General features: G+C 44.2%; 1 protein-coding gene across 1 annotated transcript in view; it reads right to left on the bottom strand.

The window, feature by feature from the left end:
* Window positions 1-11454, bottom strand: part of BET1L (Bet1 golgi vesicular membrane trafficking protein like) — a 158975-nt gene extending 147521 nt beyond the window's left edge. Inside the window, exon 1 of the mRNA XM_085644964.1 lies at window positions 11338-11454. Coding sequence (XP_085501090.1) covers window positions 11338-11356 — 19 coding nt within the window. The 5' untranslated portion in view covers window positions 11357-11454. The remainder of the gene's footprint in view (window positions 1-11337) is intronic.
* Window positions 11455-14763: the final 3309 nt, after the last annotated feature.

Here is a 14763-nt window from a genome sequence, read left to right as displayed (position 1 = left end):
CAATTCACCAAAATGCCTAGGTAGTGGATGTCACATCACACACTCTTTGACCTTCACTTTCACTCACACACATGCTTTCGTATACACACACATTCACAATTACAGACATACTCTCACAAACACACTGTCACTCGCAAGCATGCACACAACATACATTTAAAAGCATTTTTACATACCTCAGCTGCCAGAGAGGGTCATATTTCAGCTAACTGAACTCCATTTTTACAACACTAATAGTGAAAAATATTATTTATATAATATTAGTGTAATAACAGAATTGACAGTATACAAAGAGTGCAGCCCCAACGGACGCCCATAAGGACGAGCTAACACTGTGTTCCTGGCACTGATTTTGCCACCTCTGAGGCCAGGGGTCTCAAAGGCAGTGCCAGGGGTAGCAAGGGGCAAGCCAGGGGTCGCAGCTGTGACTCCTGGCAAGCCCTAAATGATGTCCATGTGTGGCCTTTGCCAATGGTTGAAAGGGCAAAATCGAGCTACCAGTTTAAACACCACTATGTCAGTCTGCAATAGGGATATGGGGGGGGGTTAGGTATTATTTAGGCATGATTTTTAAGGATTCTTATATCTGCTATGTAGAGCCACCAACTCCTCATACAGACTCCTGTGAAGCACTATTTATGTCATTAAAAGTACTCCCAACAGAAACCTTTGCTAGAGTTTTGACCTGCTGGCCTCCAGGGGCTAGGTCATCTTTTATTCTGGACTTTACTAATCGTATAGAGCTGGGAAAACAACATTTAACACCATTGGGAGAATTTAACTTTCATTTGGGGGGGAACACCTCATGTAAGATATCTCAGATTCTCAAAGAAACATTGGCATGTTGTAGTCTATCGCAACTAGTAAGGACAACCACACATGAGGCAGGAGATATACTGGATGGAATCTTTTCCAATGATCCTCGTCTCACGGTGGCTGAACCTCTTGCCCTTTACTGGTCGGATCACTATGCTGTCCCTTTTTCCCTTTCATCCCCAACCTCACAAAAGAAAAACTATTAAGGAAAACAACAAGGTGCTAAAAAGAAATTATAAAAACTTTAGCAAGGAATCGTTTTACTAGGCCCTCAGCAACCAAAATTGGACAGCGCATAATGACCCCAATTTGTCAGCCTCTAAGTACTCAAACCGACTTACGGCAGCAGTTGACTCTCCTGCCCCCATCAAAGAACTCTATGCAGGCAGAAAAAAGCCTGGAGCTCCCTGGTTTTCAGATAAACTTAGAAAACTCAGACAAGCCTGTTGTCGCCATAAGCGTATCTGGCGGAGACATCTTGATCCAATCGAAAAAGTAAGTCACAAGAGAAAGTTATCAGAATATGAAGCAGCTGTTAAATTAGAAAAAATCTTCATTTTATATTCCGAAGACAACATCGCTTAAATCTCCTACTGAATTATTCAAAGTGATTAATCTGTTATCCTCGCCGCCTGCTCCATTATATAATGATAGTTTGCAGGATTTCTGTGATAGGAGGATGGCCAAAAATTTCCACTCAAAAATTCTCGGGATCCATTTCTCTCTGGAAAAACTTAACTCTGAACTCTCTATTACCACCCAAAAGATTAATTTCCCACCTCACAGCAATCTCAATTTTGGAAAGAGGGATACAGGTCAGTCCACTTTTTTTCAAGGTCAGAATGATCAGCTCTTAGGGGGAATTACGTCTGGCTCCCCATTAGAACCCTGCTCCCTGAAGCTTACGAAGCTTGGAAGGGAATTTATGGTTCCTCGTCTAACATCTCCTTCTGGATGTTACCCTACCAGATGGAAAAGAGCGGTTGTCAAGCCACTACTTAAGAAAACCAACCTGGACCCATCGGAGCTCATTTCCTTGGTACCTGTTCCCACAAAGGTCATGGAGAAACACCTAAACACTCAGCTATGCAACTACTTGGAGCAACAGCACCTGCTTGACTCCGCCCAATACGGATTCAGGAGTTGCCATGGCTCTGAGACTGCGTTAATAGCTCCAATAAATAACATACATACCCAAGTAGATGCCAGGTAAACCTCATTGCTGATACTGTTGGACATCTCTGCAGCCTTCAATACCATTTCCTCAACAAGGCTGACTGACCATCTTTAGGAAATCAGGGTGTCAGACTCTGCTCTGGAGCTTCTGGCCTCATTCCTAACAGATAGATCACAGGAAGTGAAGATGGACCAATTTCACTCTGATCCCATATCCACTTTCTGTGGAGTACTGCAAGGCTCCTCTCCGAGTCCTACCTTGTTTAGTATATATGTTTCCTCGCTGGCTAAGGTGATCAGAACCTTTGTGTAGGCCTTAGCCTATGCTGATGACATACAAATAATTGTGTCCATCACAAAAAACTTTGAGGGTCCGCAGCCAATTTTAACAGCTGCATGCAGGCTGCTGCCTCCTTGATGGCAAACAATTTTCTTCGACTGAATTGTGACAAAACAGAGATTCTAGTCTTTAGCAACCAACAAAATATATGGACTCCCTCATGGTGGCCAGAAATGCTTGGATCATGCCCTTGCCCTGTTGCCTCTGAAAAGAATCTTGGGGTCATAGTTGGCAACATTCGGTCTTTTGATCCCCAGGTCAACAGAACTGTTGCATCCCATTTCTGGGTTATTAGGACCCTGAGGAAGATCTTTTCATTTTTATCCCTCTCATTGTGAAAACACGCAGCTGTTGCCCTGATTCAGTCCAGATTGCATAATTGTAATGCCCTTTATGTGGACATTAACAGGGGATCTATTCATAAGCTGCAACTTGTCCAGAATGCTGCAACGAGACTGATTCTAGACCTTCCCAAATTTTATTTGATCCCCGCTGCCATTCGAAAATTGCATTGGCTTTCATCCAAGAAGCAAATTCTGTTTAAGGCCCTACGTATTGTTCACAAGGCACTTCATAACTCAGGTCCAGAAGGAATTAAACACCTCTTGCAACACTATTTCCCTGCCAGACAACTGCAATCTGCCAACAGAAATTGGCTGATAGTGCCCAGGTCTAGGAGGGCAAAGTGGGGAGGAAGAGCCTTTGCTGTGGCTGCATCTAAACTCTGGAACAACCCTACCTACATAAATTGCCTGTCTAGAATCACACCCTCTCTTCCATAAATATTTAAAGACCTGACTCTTTGCCCTCTAATCTTTTAGAGGATTAATACTTCCCTACCTCTGACCAGGTTCCCACTATTAGCGCCATGACGCCCTTGGGCATTTGTTTGCACTCTATAAGTTAATCATTCATTCATTCATTCATTCATTCAATAGCAGCCTGGGAGTGGTTATTTACTCTGTCACCCTTGTGGTGGCACAATAAGTGTTTCAGTCCTTGAGTGACATTTAACTTACAGGTCTTAGGCACAAGTAGTACCATCTACTAGAGACTTCTAAGTAAGACAATGTATGCTAATTGGGTGTCACTCAATTGCACATCTACTTTTTAAGGGTTAGCTGGGTTTGAAAAATCCACTCGCTCGCTAGGGCGAGCCAGAATTAATCAGGACGAGCTATTTTAAGGACCTACACGCCCTTTCTGACGAGCTGAAAATATCCCAACTTCAGTCACAAAAAGAAAAGTAAATGTAGGAAGACAAACTGTCTTTTGACCTCTGTCTCTGAAAGTGGAGCAAACGTGACAAGAAAACAAGATTAATTGCTCGCAAACTGAATAAGCAATAAAGATGCCTTTAACCCTAGTTATCTTGTCATATTTGCTCAGCTTTCAGAGACAAGGGTCAAAAGAAAAATTATCTTCCGAAATTTACTTTTCTCTCTGAGACTGAAGTTAGAGGACTTGGTAAAGTGAACTGTGTGACAATCGCGTTAAGACCAGTTCAAGGGTCAAGTGCAATACAGTTAGGCCGAGTAGATTTAGTAACATTTTTATGATTTTTCAAGCCCTGGTTAGAGCACATGCACTGGGGCCTGAACAGCAGGGCCCAGTGCACTTCTAAGTCGAAAAAACAACAGCATCAGTCCAGATACTTGGGAGGAGAGGGTGGGGGGTTGTAGTTGTTCATACAAAAGAGAGGCACTTTCCTAGAATTTCGAATCACAATTAGGAGGAAGCTTGAAGGGGAGCCCTCTCCAAATTGCAAGTCGCAATATGTACAAGTGGTTTGTGGCAGCAGTCGCAGTCATGAGCCATTGATCAGTTACCTACACATCAAGGGAGAGGTGGAGGGGGCGGGGATAGCAGATTCTCAAAGAGGAACGTTTTCCACTGGCACCCCTTCCTCTATGAGAAAAGAGAGAGCCCTGGGGACTGGGAGAGATACCGGAGGTACTCGGGGACGAGGAGGGTAGTTAGAGGTCCACAGGGACACTGCTTGCTCCATTTGTTTCCCCAAAAGGACAACATTAAACAAAAACAAAAAAGGTTTTCTGCTTGGGAATGCAAATGCAAAGTTGTTCCTCCCTGTGTTTGAGGTCAATTACAAGGGTTTGCCTAATTAATATGCAGTAGCAAGGATGTTCTGCAATCCCTTGCGACTGGACATTTTGTAATGCAACCTACTACCATGTAGGTCACATAATAAAATAAAGGACTTGTTGCAGAAGTCAGAGTGCAATTGCGTGGCTATTCTTTTGATACATACTGCACCTCAGAAAGAGGGATATTTTTGGATATCTGTACATCAGTGATAGATTGTTAGACAAGCATGGTCTATTTGTAGTCCCGAAAAGCAGGGGATGAAACAATTTTCTGGTCAGAGGTTCAGCTCAGCTGTTTCAATAGCTTAAGACACAGCAGATGCTCTAATACCAGCAGAGCCAGCCATCAGGAGGCATGCCACTACCTTGGGTTGAGGTTCCTGGTGGAGATTTTCAGGGAAGCCTTATTGGCTTTTCTATCTCCTTTTGCGTATAATTGCCAGTTGCAGTGTGAAAGGCTGGCACTTGAACTTTTGGTGCTAGAATTGCCACTGTAATGGAACATGTGTGGTAATGGTGTGCTGTAAGTTCTGGTACATAACAATGAAATATATGCTGGTGGTGTGTCCGGGTGGTGGTGGTGTGATTGCAAGCATTCGTACTGTTTTACAAGGTTTTCGGATCTAGTAAGTGGCTTGCTTGGGTAAATCGCTATACATCAATGACTGGAATGAGCAAGTGCAAGGAATCTATCAGTAATTTGCATCGCTCAGACCACTCTCTCTTTTTTTAAAGTCGATACATCTCTCTCTCCCAAGATACTTGAATGTACGCCAGAAAGATCCGACTTGGGGCCACCTCAGCATGGCCCTTCTGTATTATGAATGTTGTTTCACAGGGCAAGCCGGTTCTGTATTTCCGGCTGGAGTGGGGAAGCGGTATCAGTAGTTTTCATCCATGAATTCTTTAAGTAGCCCATGTTACTGAGGATTACCTTCGAAGTTCCTGCTGAGAACAGAAAACAATGTATAGTACAAACTTAACTCAATGACCTGGACCATGATGGTTTCAAACCCAAATTTTCACTGAATGCCAAATCACTTTTACTCATCCTGGACACTAACCTCCCCCTCAAGGAACACACACTGCCAACAAATACAGATGGCCTAGTACCAGGTCTCTCTTCTAAGGGAAGTGAAGTTTGATGCATGGTTTCTCACACTCACTTTAGGGTAGACAACATGCTGCAGCACATCTCATCCAGGGCAGGAAGAAATATGCTCACTTCACCACTTTGTGATGGAACTCCATGTGCGCTCCTTGCTGGCCCGCACCATCTTTAAAACCAACTCCATCATGTACCAAGTCATCATGACCAGCACCCCTGCCTATTATGCAGACCAGCTCCTCACCATCTCTGCTGACTCTCAGCACACCTGAAGCAGATACCAGCAGACTCAAACACTAAGAAGTGTAAAAAAGAAAGAAAGAAAAAAAAAGGAAAAAATAAAAAAATAAAAAAATAAAAAAAAACACATGGCAGTGTACATTTCCATTTGTGCATCCATAAGTGGAACGCCGCCTGTACTCCCAACATTGTTCTAAATTAGAAAAGAGTTGAAGACAGACTTCTTTAAAGAACACTATGCAACAACCCATAATCCAGCTATGCCTCCGATCTCTCGTTGACTGTATGCTTGTCTTTGGCCCTGTACAGCTGCCTTCTGGCTTGGTCTGCACTATAAAAACACTGCATACATACTTAGAGTGTGCAGCGGGAAGGGAAGAAACTGGGAAGAACACAAGCATTTGCAATGCAATAGGTCTCACATTTGTGAGACTTACAGCTATTAGCTTTGTCAACAGAAAACTGAGCGCCGTGCTGAAATATAAAGCGCAGCGCCTGTGTTGTAAGATGAAAACAGCCGCCAGGCTGAAACAAAGCATGGCACCTGTGCAAATTACAGTTATGTGCATGGCGGCCTGTGAAATGTGCGCCATAGTAATAAAAATTAAAAAGCAAAGTAGCACCACTGTCTCTGTCTTTCAATGCACAGCACCCCCGCCATGTGTTCCTGCATAACACCCTTCGCTGCTGGCAGGTGGGCAATAGGCATGTTGCATAAGCACAAACAAACAAGCATTGGCATAGCCAATAGGTCTCGCCTTTTGGACCTTATAAGTGTTTAGTTATCCAGCACAATATCCTTGGTGCAGCAACATCAAGTGTTGCATGGCTAAACACTTATATGGTCCCAAAGGTGAGACCTATTGGCTAGGCCAATGCTTGTTTTGAGTGGCTCGTGCAGGTATGCCACTGTGAGGTAGAGATGCTGCGAGTGCTTTTACAGGAGCCCCTGTGACATTGCGCCTCTATAAAATGTATCTTGGGTCTGGTGTAATACTTCTAGCCCCTATTCCCGTCTTCTCGCACCCAATGCATCCTTAAATGTCCCATGTGGAGCTGGGGTTGACACTCCTATCACCCCTGCCCTCCAGTGACACTTTACCTGTCACAGGTGGTGGTGGATGTGGTGGTGGTGGACATGGTGGTGGAGGTGGACGTGGTGGTGGACGACATGGTGGTGGAGGTGGACGTGGTGGTGGACGACATGGTGGTGGAGGTGGACGTGGTGGTGGACGACATGGTGGTGGACGTGGTAGGGGTGGACACGGTGGGGGTGGACGTGGTGGGGGTGTTGGCGGTGGACGTTGTGGTGGTGGACGTTGTGGTGGTGGACGTTGTGGTGGTGGACGTGGTGGTGGAGGAGGAGGACGTGGTGGTGGAGGAGGACGTGGTGGTGGAGGAGGACGTGGTGGTGGAGGAGGACGTGGTGGTGGAGGAGGACGTGGTGGTGGAGGAGGACGTGGTGGTGGAGGAGGACGTGGTGGTGGAGGAGGACGTGGTGGGGGTGGACGTGGTGGTGCACGTGGTGTTGGTGGTGGACATGGACGTTGGACGTAGTTGTGGTGGTAGACGTGGTGGTGGTGGACGTGGTAGTGGACATGGTGGTGGTGGACGTGGTGGTGGTAGTGGACGTAGTGGTGGTGGTGGTAGGCGTAGTGGTGGTGGACGTGGTGGTGCAAGGAGGAGACAAGTTCCTCTGCAGTCCCTTCCCACTGGTGGCAATTGTTTCAAGGCAGTGATGTCTCACTACAGCTGTAGCCGCAACCGTAGAAAAAATGCTTAGAAGGTTCGGATCAGGTGGCTGAGTTCTAAGCTGGCAAGGGGTGCAAAGCTCTTACAGCCCATCGCAGGGACTATTGCTAGTTCGCTTAGGCTCAGGCCATCTGGGAAAGCTACATGGACTGATTTAACACGAGGACAAACACAATCCTATTTGCCAAGTGCTTTTCTGAAAGTAGGCAAAAAAAAGTTAATTGACATGTGAATAGTCTAACAACAACAAATCCCTTATAGAACCGCTCAGCAAGTCACCCTGTCTGGGTCAGGGACAAACAATGAGGCAGTGTGAATAAAAGGTACACCACACGATTAAGAGATCCTAACGGAGCGGCCTTGGCATTTTCTTAGTTTTTTTTAGAAGGGTCGAAAAAGCAGGACTGTAATTAAAGAGAATATTAAAAATATTTGGAAGATAACGATGACTGTGACTGTCTCCGGCTGCATTTTCAGACAATGTTGTGCGTCGCTGCTTTATTAGTCACAGTAGGGATGTATGAAACATCACAACAAGGCCCCCTGCACTCTTCGCTGGGGTTAGGGGCGTGTCCTGGAAGTGACATGCAACAAGTGGAACAGTAAAACGTCTTTTATTTATAGTGGACCTTTTCGAGCTGGTGATTTAAGGCGGGAATATATATTTGCTGACTTGTTTCGCCGCGGCCACTCGCTGAGACAACACATTGAACATTTTAGAAACGAAAAACACAAGAACGCTTGGCTTTTAGTTTGGTTAACGCACGTGACGCCCCTTTCACGTAGCCAAAAATAGATCTCAGTGACAACAAACCTAAATTGCCGACTCCTAATGTGCAAGCGGGGACTGGATGCTTTACTGGCGGTGTGCCAAAAAAAAAAAGTCCCCAGAGTGTCACGCCGCCAGTAAAGCATCCAGTACCCGCGTGCACATCTTCTGTCTCCCCGCGTGCACGGTTGGAATCCGTATTGATTCCAAAAGGCCCTCGCCATGGAGAGAGCAGCGCATGCGCGCTGCTAACGCCAGGCGAGACCTAAAAAAACAAGAGGGGGTACCAGACAGAACCTCTTTTCTGTAAATGAGAGTTAAATGCCCAAGGTACTTGCTAGCCTGACTCCCTCACTGCCCACATAAGCACTAACTATTTCCTTGAGCACGTTAATCTACGCTGTTGTAGGATGAAACACTACTGCAGGATATGAGAGGTTTACGTATATGCAAATAATCTTTCAACCTGAACCGAAGGCTGTCATTTTACCGTCAATTAATTTAGCGCAAACAGACTTAACTCAGCAACTGCTATTCCAAGTCTCATTTTGGAGGCAAGATTTGCCTGTAGAAAAGAGGCTGAATGTTCCCCCTCTTCTAGATAATGAGATGGATGGTCAAATCGCTGCAGTGTTTTATTTTTACTTAACATTAGAAGTCGAGTCAAACGCCATTTTTTAAATTAATCGAATCATGAGGCTAAGTGGTGCACTGGAGTAATTTCTGAAATAACTGAATTGTTTTGTCAGTTGCTCTCAAATTTCACAGGCTAGCCGCGCTGGTTAAAAAAAAAAAGCGGTTGTGGAATAGCGTGTCCGGTCTGCAACAGCAGGCAGGAGAAAGTCATTTAAGAAAATAGTGCTCACTGACAGGAACTAAAACATCCAGATTAACAACACATGTAACAGGGGTAGTCCTCATCGGAGGTTACAACAGGACAAAAGGAGGTACTAAGGAGGGACTACTAAACCTATTGAAAATAGGAAGAGCTTAAAGTCCATAACTGAATACACCATGTCTCGAAGAGACAGCGCAAGCGCTGCCTATACGAGACCTAAAAACATATGCAGATCATCAAAGAGAATAGATACAATCCTATTGCCAACATCCAACAAATACACGCTCTATTAACAAGCCTAATAATATACATATTAAAAAGGTTACCAAAGCGTAGTTATTTACAGCATTTTTTATTTTAATCAGACATTACATATACACAATATGTATGCATCACCAGTGGAACTTTTAGTCCTGATTTTTAGATGGTACGCAGAGTCACAGATAAATTTGGTAGGGCAACCTACAAATGAAATAATGAATTTTGTGAGTATATGCACACATACATAGATATATGTACACCCACAAAAATCTATATGTATGTACACACAGCACTTAACATGCTGGAACATGTGGAGGTGACCAGATGACTCCTTGAACCAAGGGCACAATCCTCCAGTCCTGGACTTTTATTTTACAACACAATGCATTGTGATACTTTTGTTCTCGACTCCCATGAATGCCCACAACTGGACTATATTACTGGATTACGAATATTTATGAAAAGGAAGCTCACGAATAGGACCATTCTATCTTTTGTGACATGGAGCCCTATGGTAATGTAATGGAAGAAAAAAGTTTTGGGTGGGTTGGGAAGTGACATTGCGAGCAGAATATGAATGCTTGAAGGTGAAAACAACCCACAAAACGCCACGGCAACTCTGAAGTACGGCAGAGTCATATTGGTTACTGCCAGCTCTGACCTAGCTTCTGCCTCTCTTCACTTCACAATCACTGTAAAAATCCAGAATCTCTTATTTACTTCCTCGCTCGACACCCTTATGTTACATCTTGCTACATCCTCTGCAACTCTTCACTATCCCACCACTACCCAGCCCCTGAATCCCTTCACTGCCCTTTCTCTCCACAGACCTAGCATTGCTCCAGCTTCTCATAATTTCTCCACGCCCTTGCAACTTATCACTGTCGCATCTCATAAAAACATATATTTGTTCACTCTCTTATCTCCTCATAGCCCTGCATCTAATCATTATCCCATCCATCCACGGTCTTAGCATGTCTACACTTCACATATGATTAGTGGACAGAGGTAAAGGAGAGTTTGACTTGGTCAAGATTAAACAGTTTAAAATAAGAGGCGCAGTAGTGCTTGCTCCAAAAGCTTAACTACCATGTTACATTTTAGTGACAAGATCATGAAGATGGGCACTGTCCCTCCTCGCCCGCCACATAACACCAAATCAGTTCTTTTTAAACCACACAATATTCCCAAATGCACACTATTTGGCCAAATGGGAAGACCGGGTTTAAAAACCTCGTCACCGGTTTACAATTTCCCACTATACCACAACCGGGGTGGCAACCAGTACCCTTCCAAGGCAACTGCACTATATCGTGGCCACTGGATGTCACTATTGTGGTAAATAAGTAGGCATAGAAAGGTATCCTCTTGAAGAGCAGTTTAATAAGACAGAGCAAGCACAAGAACGGACTCTCCACGACAGAAGCCAACAGCAACTGTCTAACAAGAGAACGTAGAACACACAGGGCAGAGAAGAACATAGAAGGATAAACATTCCATAAGCACAGAAACACTAAGCATGTACTACAACTACCCTAGAAACAGACAGGGCGGCACACTCTAGTCTATGCGGTGGCGGTCCCACAGTGTCCACCACATACATCTGCCCCAAAAAGACCGTACTATTTATCATCACACACTGAAATAACAAAAGCAGGTTCTTTATTCGCCATTCTATATAATACGTAAAGTTTCCTGGTCCGAGAGGTATCAATCTTTAATTGACTGGGATTTTGGGTACTTTTATAGTGTCTTCTCGGAGATAAAATTGACCCGGCATTTCAGGAAACAAATCTCCGCCCTCTAACGATTTCATCCTCCTCCATTCCTTGAACACCGCGCTCTCCCACAGATATTCTCTCTCCTTTCTTTATACTTTAAAGCCCACATCAGAAAGGTTTTTCCCCTGATTTCGACAACTCTTTTCCTCACCTCTCCCCCAATCTGCCATCCTGCTCTTCTCCGGATCCGCTGGTACGTGGAACCAAACCGGCTGATACCGAAACCAAGCCCCTTCTTGCTCTCGTCCAATCAGAGTTACGTTTCTTATTACGCATTAAAATTATCACATCGAGGCTTGGAACTCACGCTCTGACTTCACAATCACCAGGAAGAGAACGGACATCGACATAAAGGATGGATGGGGCGAGAGACCTGACTATCTGCTGCCAAGCGGCATATACTGGGAACTTGAAATGCGCCTCTAGGATATGAATTGAACAAGCATTGGCATAGCCAATAGGTCTCGCCTTTGGGAACTTATAAGTGTTTAGCCATGCAACAGTTGATGTTGTTGCACCGAGGATATTGTGCTACATAACTAAATACTTATAAGGTCCCAAAAGCGAGACCTATTAGCTATGCCAATGCTAGTTTTTTTTTGTTTTTTAATTGAGGGGACCTTGCATTCTTGCATTTATTTATACAAGTGCAAAAAAGTTTCAAAAAATAATGTGCAAAATGAACAGGATAACTAGAGTGTATTCGACTTCATTCAAAGCGTATTGCAAAATACGATCCAGGCCTGGGTGGCACTAGGTCCCCTTTACGTTATTTTTAAATATGAACTTTCAACTTGTTTTGAAAATGCCGCATGCCCCTGCCAGCTGGTCTGCTGTGTACATTCCGGGGAAGCCTGCATTGTACTTTTACACGATACAGAAAAACAGCACCCCTTGCCCCTCCACTCCCACCAGGAGCATGCCTTTCTAAATCTATTTATATCGAAACCTTTTTTCTATCATATTTCATGCATATACAAATGGAAACTTCCACTTACATTTCTGGCTGAGGTGAAACCTTTGCCCAGATAGTGGTAACGTGTAAATATGATAAAGTAATGACTCGGGTACTAGTATCACAAGATGTGCTGCCTTATGGCGCACAATTTAGTCTTTAGAGTAATAGACCTGATGATCCCAAGAGACATTAGCTGAAAACCCCCGAAAGAACATAAGCAATTACCTTGAGATCTGACCTAGCCCTAGGCCTGGGTGCCCTCTGTATACTGCAGGTGCTGTCAATGCACATGGCTCGAGTTGTTTGTAATCACAAAAGAGCCCAGGATAAACCATACCTACAAGGCAGCAGTGAGTCCAACACCTCTTCATTTAACTATGTGAGAAGTCCGTCACCAAGAGAATGATCTATGCTCCTGCTTGAAACTATAACATGTGAAGCTAGGGTCACCAGTGATTCCGCGGCCTAGCAAGGGTGCCATGGGCCCTCATGCAAGTAAGAAAAAAGCCAGCCCCCATCCCATAGTGCGGAAGTTATAGAAAAAAATTAATTAGCCGTAGTTGGATGCAGTCGGCCCCTATGACTCCTGGTGCCACTGCACCTGCTGCACTTTGGATAGCTGCGCCCCTGCACTGGTTTGGTACTATTTCGAAAAGAGGTGCGGGATTCCGAGCAATTTGACCAAAATAGCAATTGAGGTGTTTTTTGAAAGGAAAGTTCGCAAATCTCGTATTGTTTCTGGAGTGAGCTGGGCCCCTCTGAGAGTGCTACAAAACACAAAGCCCATTCATGCAGAAGTGCTTGGAGACACTAGCATCATTCTACGAGGCACGTTTGTAGAGGTAGGTGATTTGTTTCTCAGCTTGGAAGCTGGTGAAAGAGCTAAGTGAACTAATGCAAACATTGTAGAGATAAAAACTTTATCATATAACATGTAAAGCGCTCTGATACCTTCGGGTCTAGCTAGTTACTAATCTCAAAAGAATAATAATAGTAATAACATGCTCCAAATTCAGTCTTTCATCCTTCAGAGGTCGATAAAATGAGTAACATTGAGTTGGGTAGTAATGTACATATCAGTGCCTAGATACCAAACAAAAATGGTAGACATTGCAATGTAAATAAAGTTAATTGTGTTATTTTTGTCTGCCACAGTCCTACATAAGTTCGCTCAACAATACTTTTTCCGGGCTAACTAAACATAATTTGACATTAAAAGTAGTACTTGTGGTGTGCACATTCTTTGTACAGGATGTGGTTTCAAAAACCTAAAATGGTGCAAAATGTTTCACGATTCTCAGGTCACACATAGTGAACTCACCCTGCAACTGGTGAAACGAGGTGCAAGCGGCACCGAGTGTTGAAAACCAGAGGTGAAATGGGCAACACTGAACAAAAGGCGCAGCCTCTGAAGAGTTGTGGCAGATATAACACCTGAGCTGTGACATGGCCGAGGTGCGAATGGCGGTGGCACAAGCTACAGTGAGGTCCCTGCGAGAGAACTAGGACAGATGAAGAGTGTGAATAACAAAAGGGCAGAGGGAACGTGAGAAGCCAAACAAGAATGGGGCAGAGAGGACTGGGTTGCAGACTCTATGTTCGAAGATCAAAAGATAGCAACACAAGAGGAGCCTTAGAGTGACAAGGTGCTAAATGTCTGCCTGGCAAATTGGGGCGGGGAGGAAGCCAAGATAAAGACTAGGGAGGAATGCAGCTGGCACAATGCGCGCCGCTGCTCGCTACCGAGACCCCTAGGCCATGGGAGTGAAAGTTTTGAGGAAAAGCGGGACATGCACCCGTCTTTGGCCATTTGCGTGCTTTCATTATTGATTCCAAGAGGCCCTCGCCTAGTGCAACGCATGCGTGCTGCACTAGGCGAGACCTAATAAAAGTAGGGTTGCGTTGCCACCTTTCCCAGAAAAAAAATCCTGGCCATTTGCTCATGTGTTAAGATTCTCCAAAGTCCTGGGCATGATACTTTAATAAAACTTTATGTAAGCTAATCCGAATTCACTTTATAACTGCTTTTTTTTGTCTTTGCCTATTCTATCAGTCAGGGATGAATGAAGCTCGAAAGCACGAGTTAGTGCATTCTTATATTTAAATTTGCAGTTTTAAGTACCTAATGACAAAGGAATAAAATGGATTTTTACAAATTTTTGTACGGCTAGGTCATTAAAAAATACTGGTCATGAAAAAATGTGGTCTCGGTGGATCGCGTACCGGGGCATTGATCTTTCCCCTCTCCCATCACAATCCCCTTAACAATAGCCCTATCGGAGGTTTGCTGACCATAATGTACAATGTATTGTTTCATCTCTTTGGGTATGCAAGGGTATTGAAATTTGCATGCCTATGTGGATGGGATGGGAAAGTCCACGCGTCGTTTTCAGTGTTTGTTTGTTTGTTATATATACAAATTGTACCCACTGATATTTTCACGTCTGATAACCCTTTATTAGGTTGTCTTCATGTGGATTATGTCGGGTATTTGCCTTAGTACTCTCAAAACCCAATAAAAATATGTTTAAAAAAAATGTATATATACTGGTCATGCCTGTAGAAAACACGCCAGGTTTGTGGCAACCCTACCTGCAAATGATGGGGAACAGGGCTCTC

This window comes from Triturus cristatus, chromosome 3_1 (genome assembly GCF_964204655.1).
Source record: "Triturus cristatus chromosome 3_1, aTriCri1.1, whole genome shotgun sequence".
NCBI classification, from domain to species: domain Eukaryota; kingdom Metazoa; phylum Chordata; class Amphibia; order Caudata; family Salamandridae; genus Triturus; species Triturus cristatus.
The sequence above is the reverse complement of the archived record's forward strand: the minus strand, read 5'-3'. Positions and strand labels throughout refer to the sequence as shown.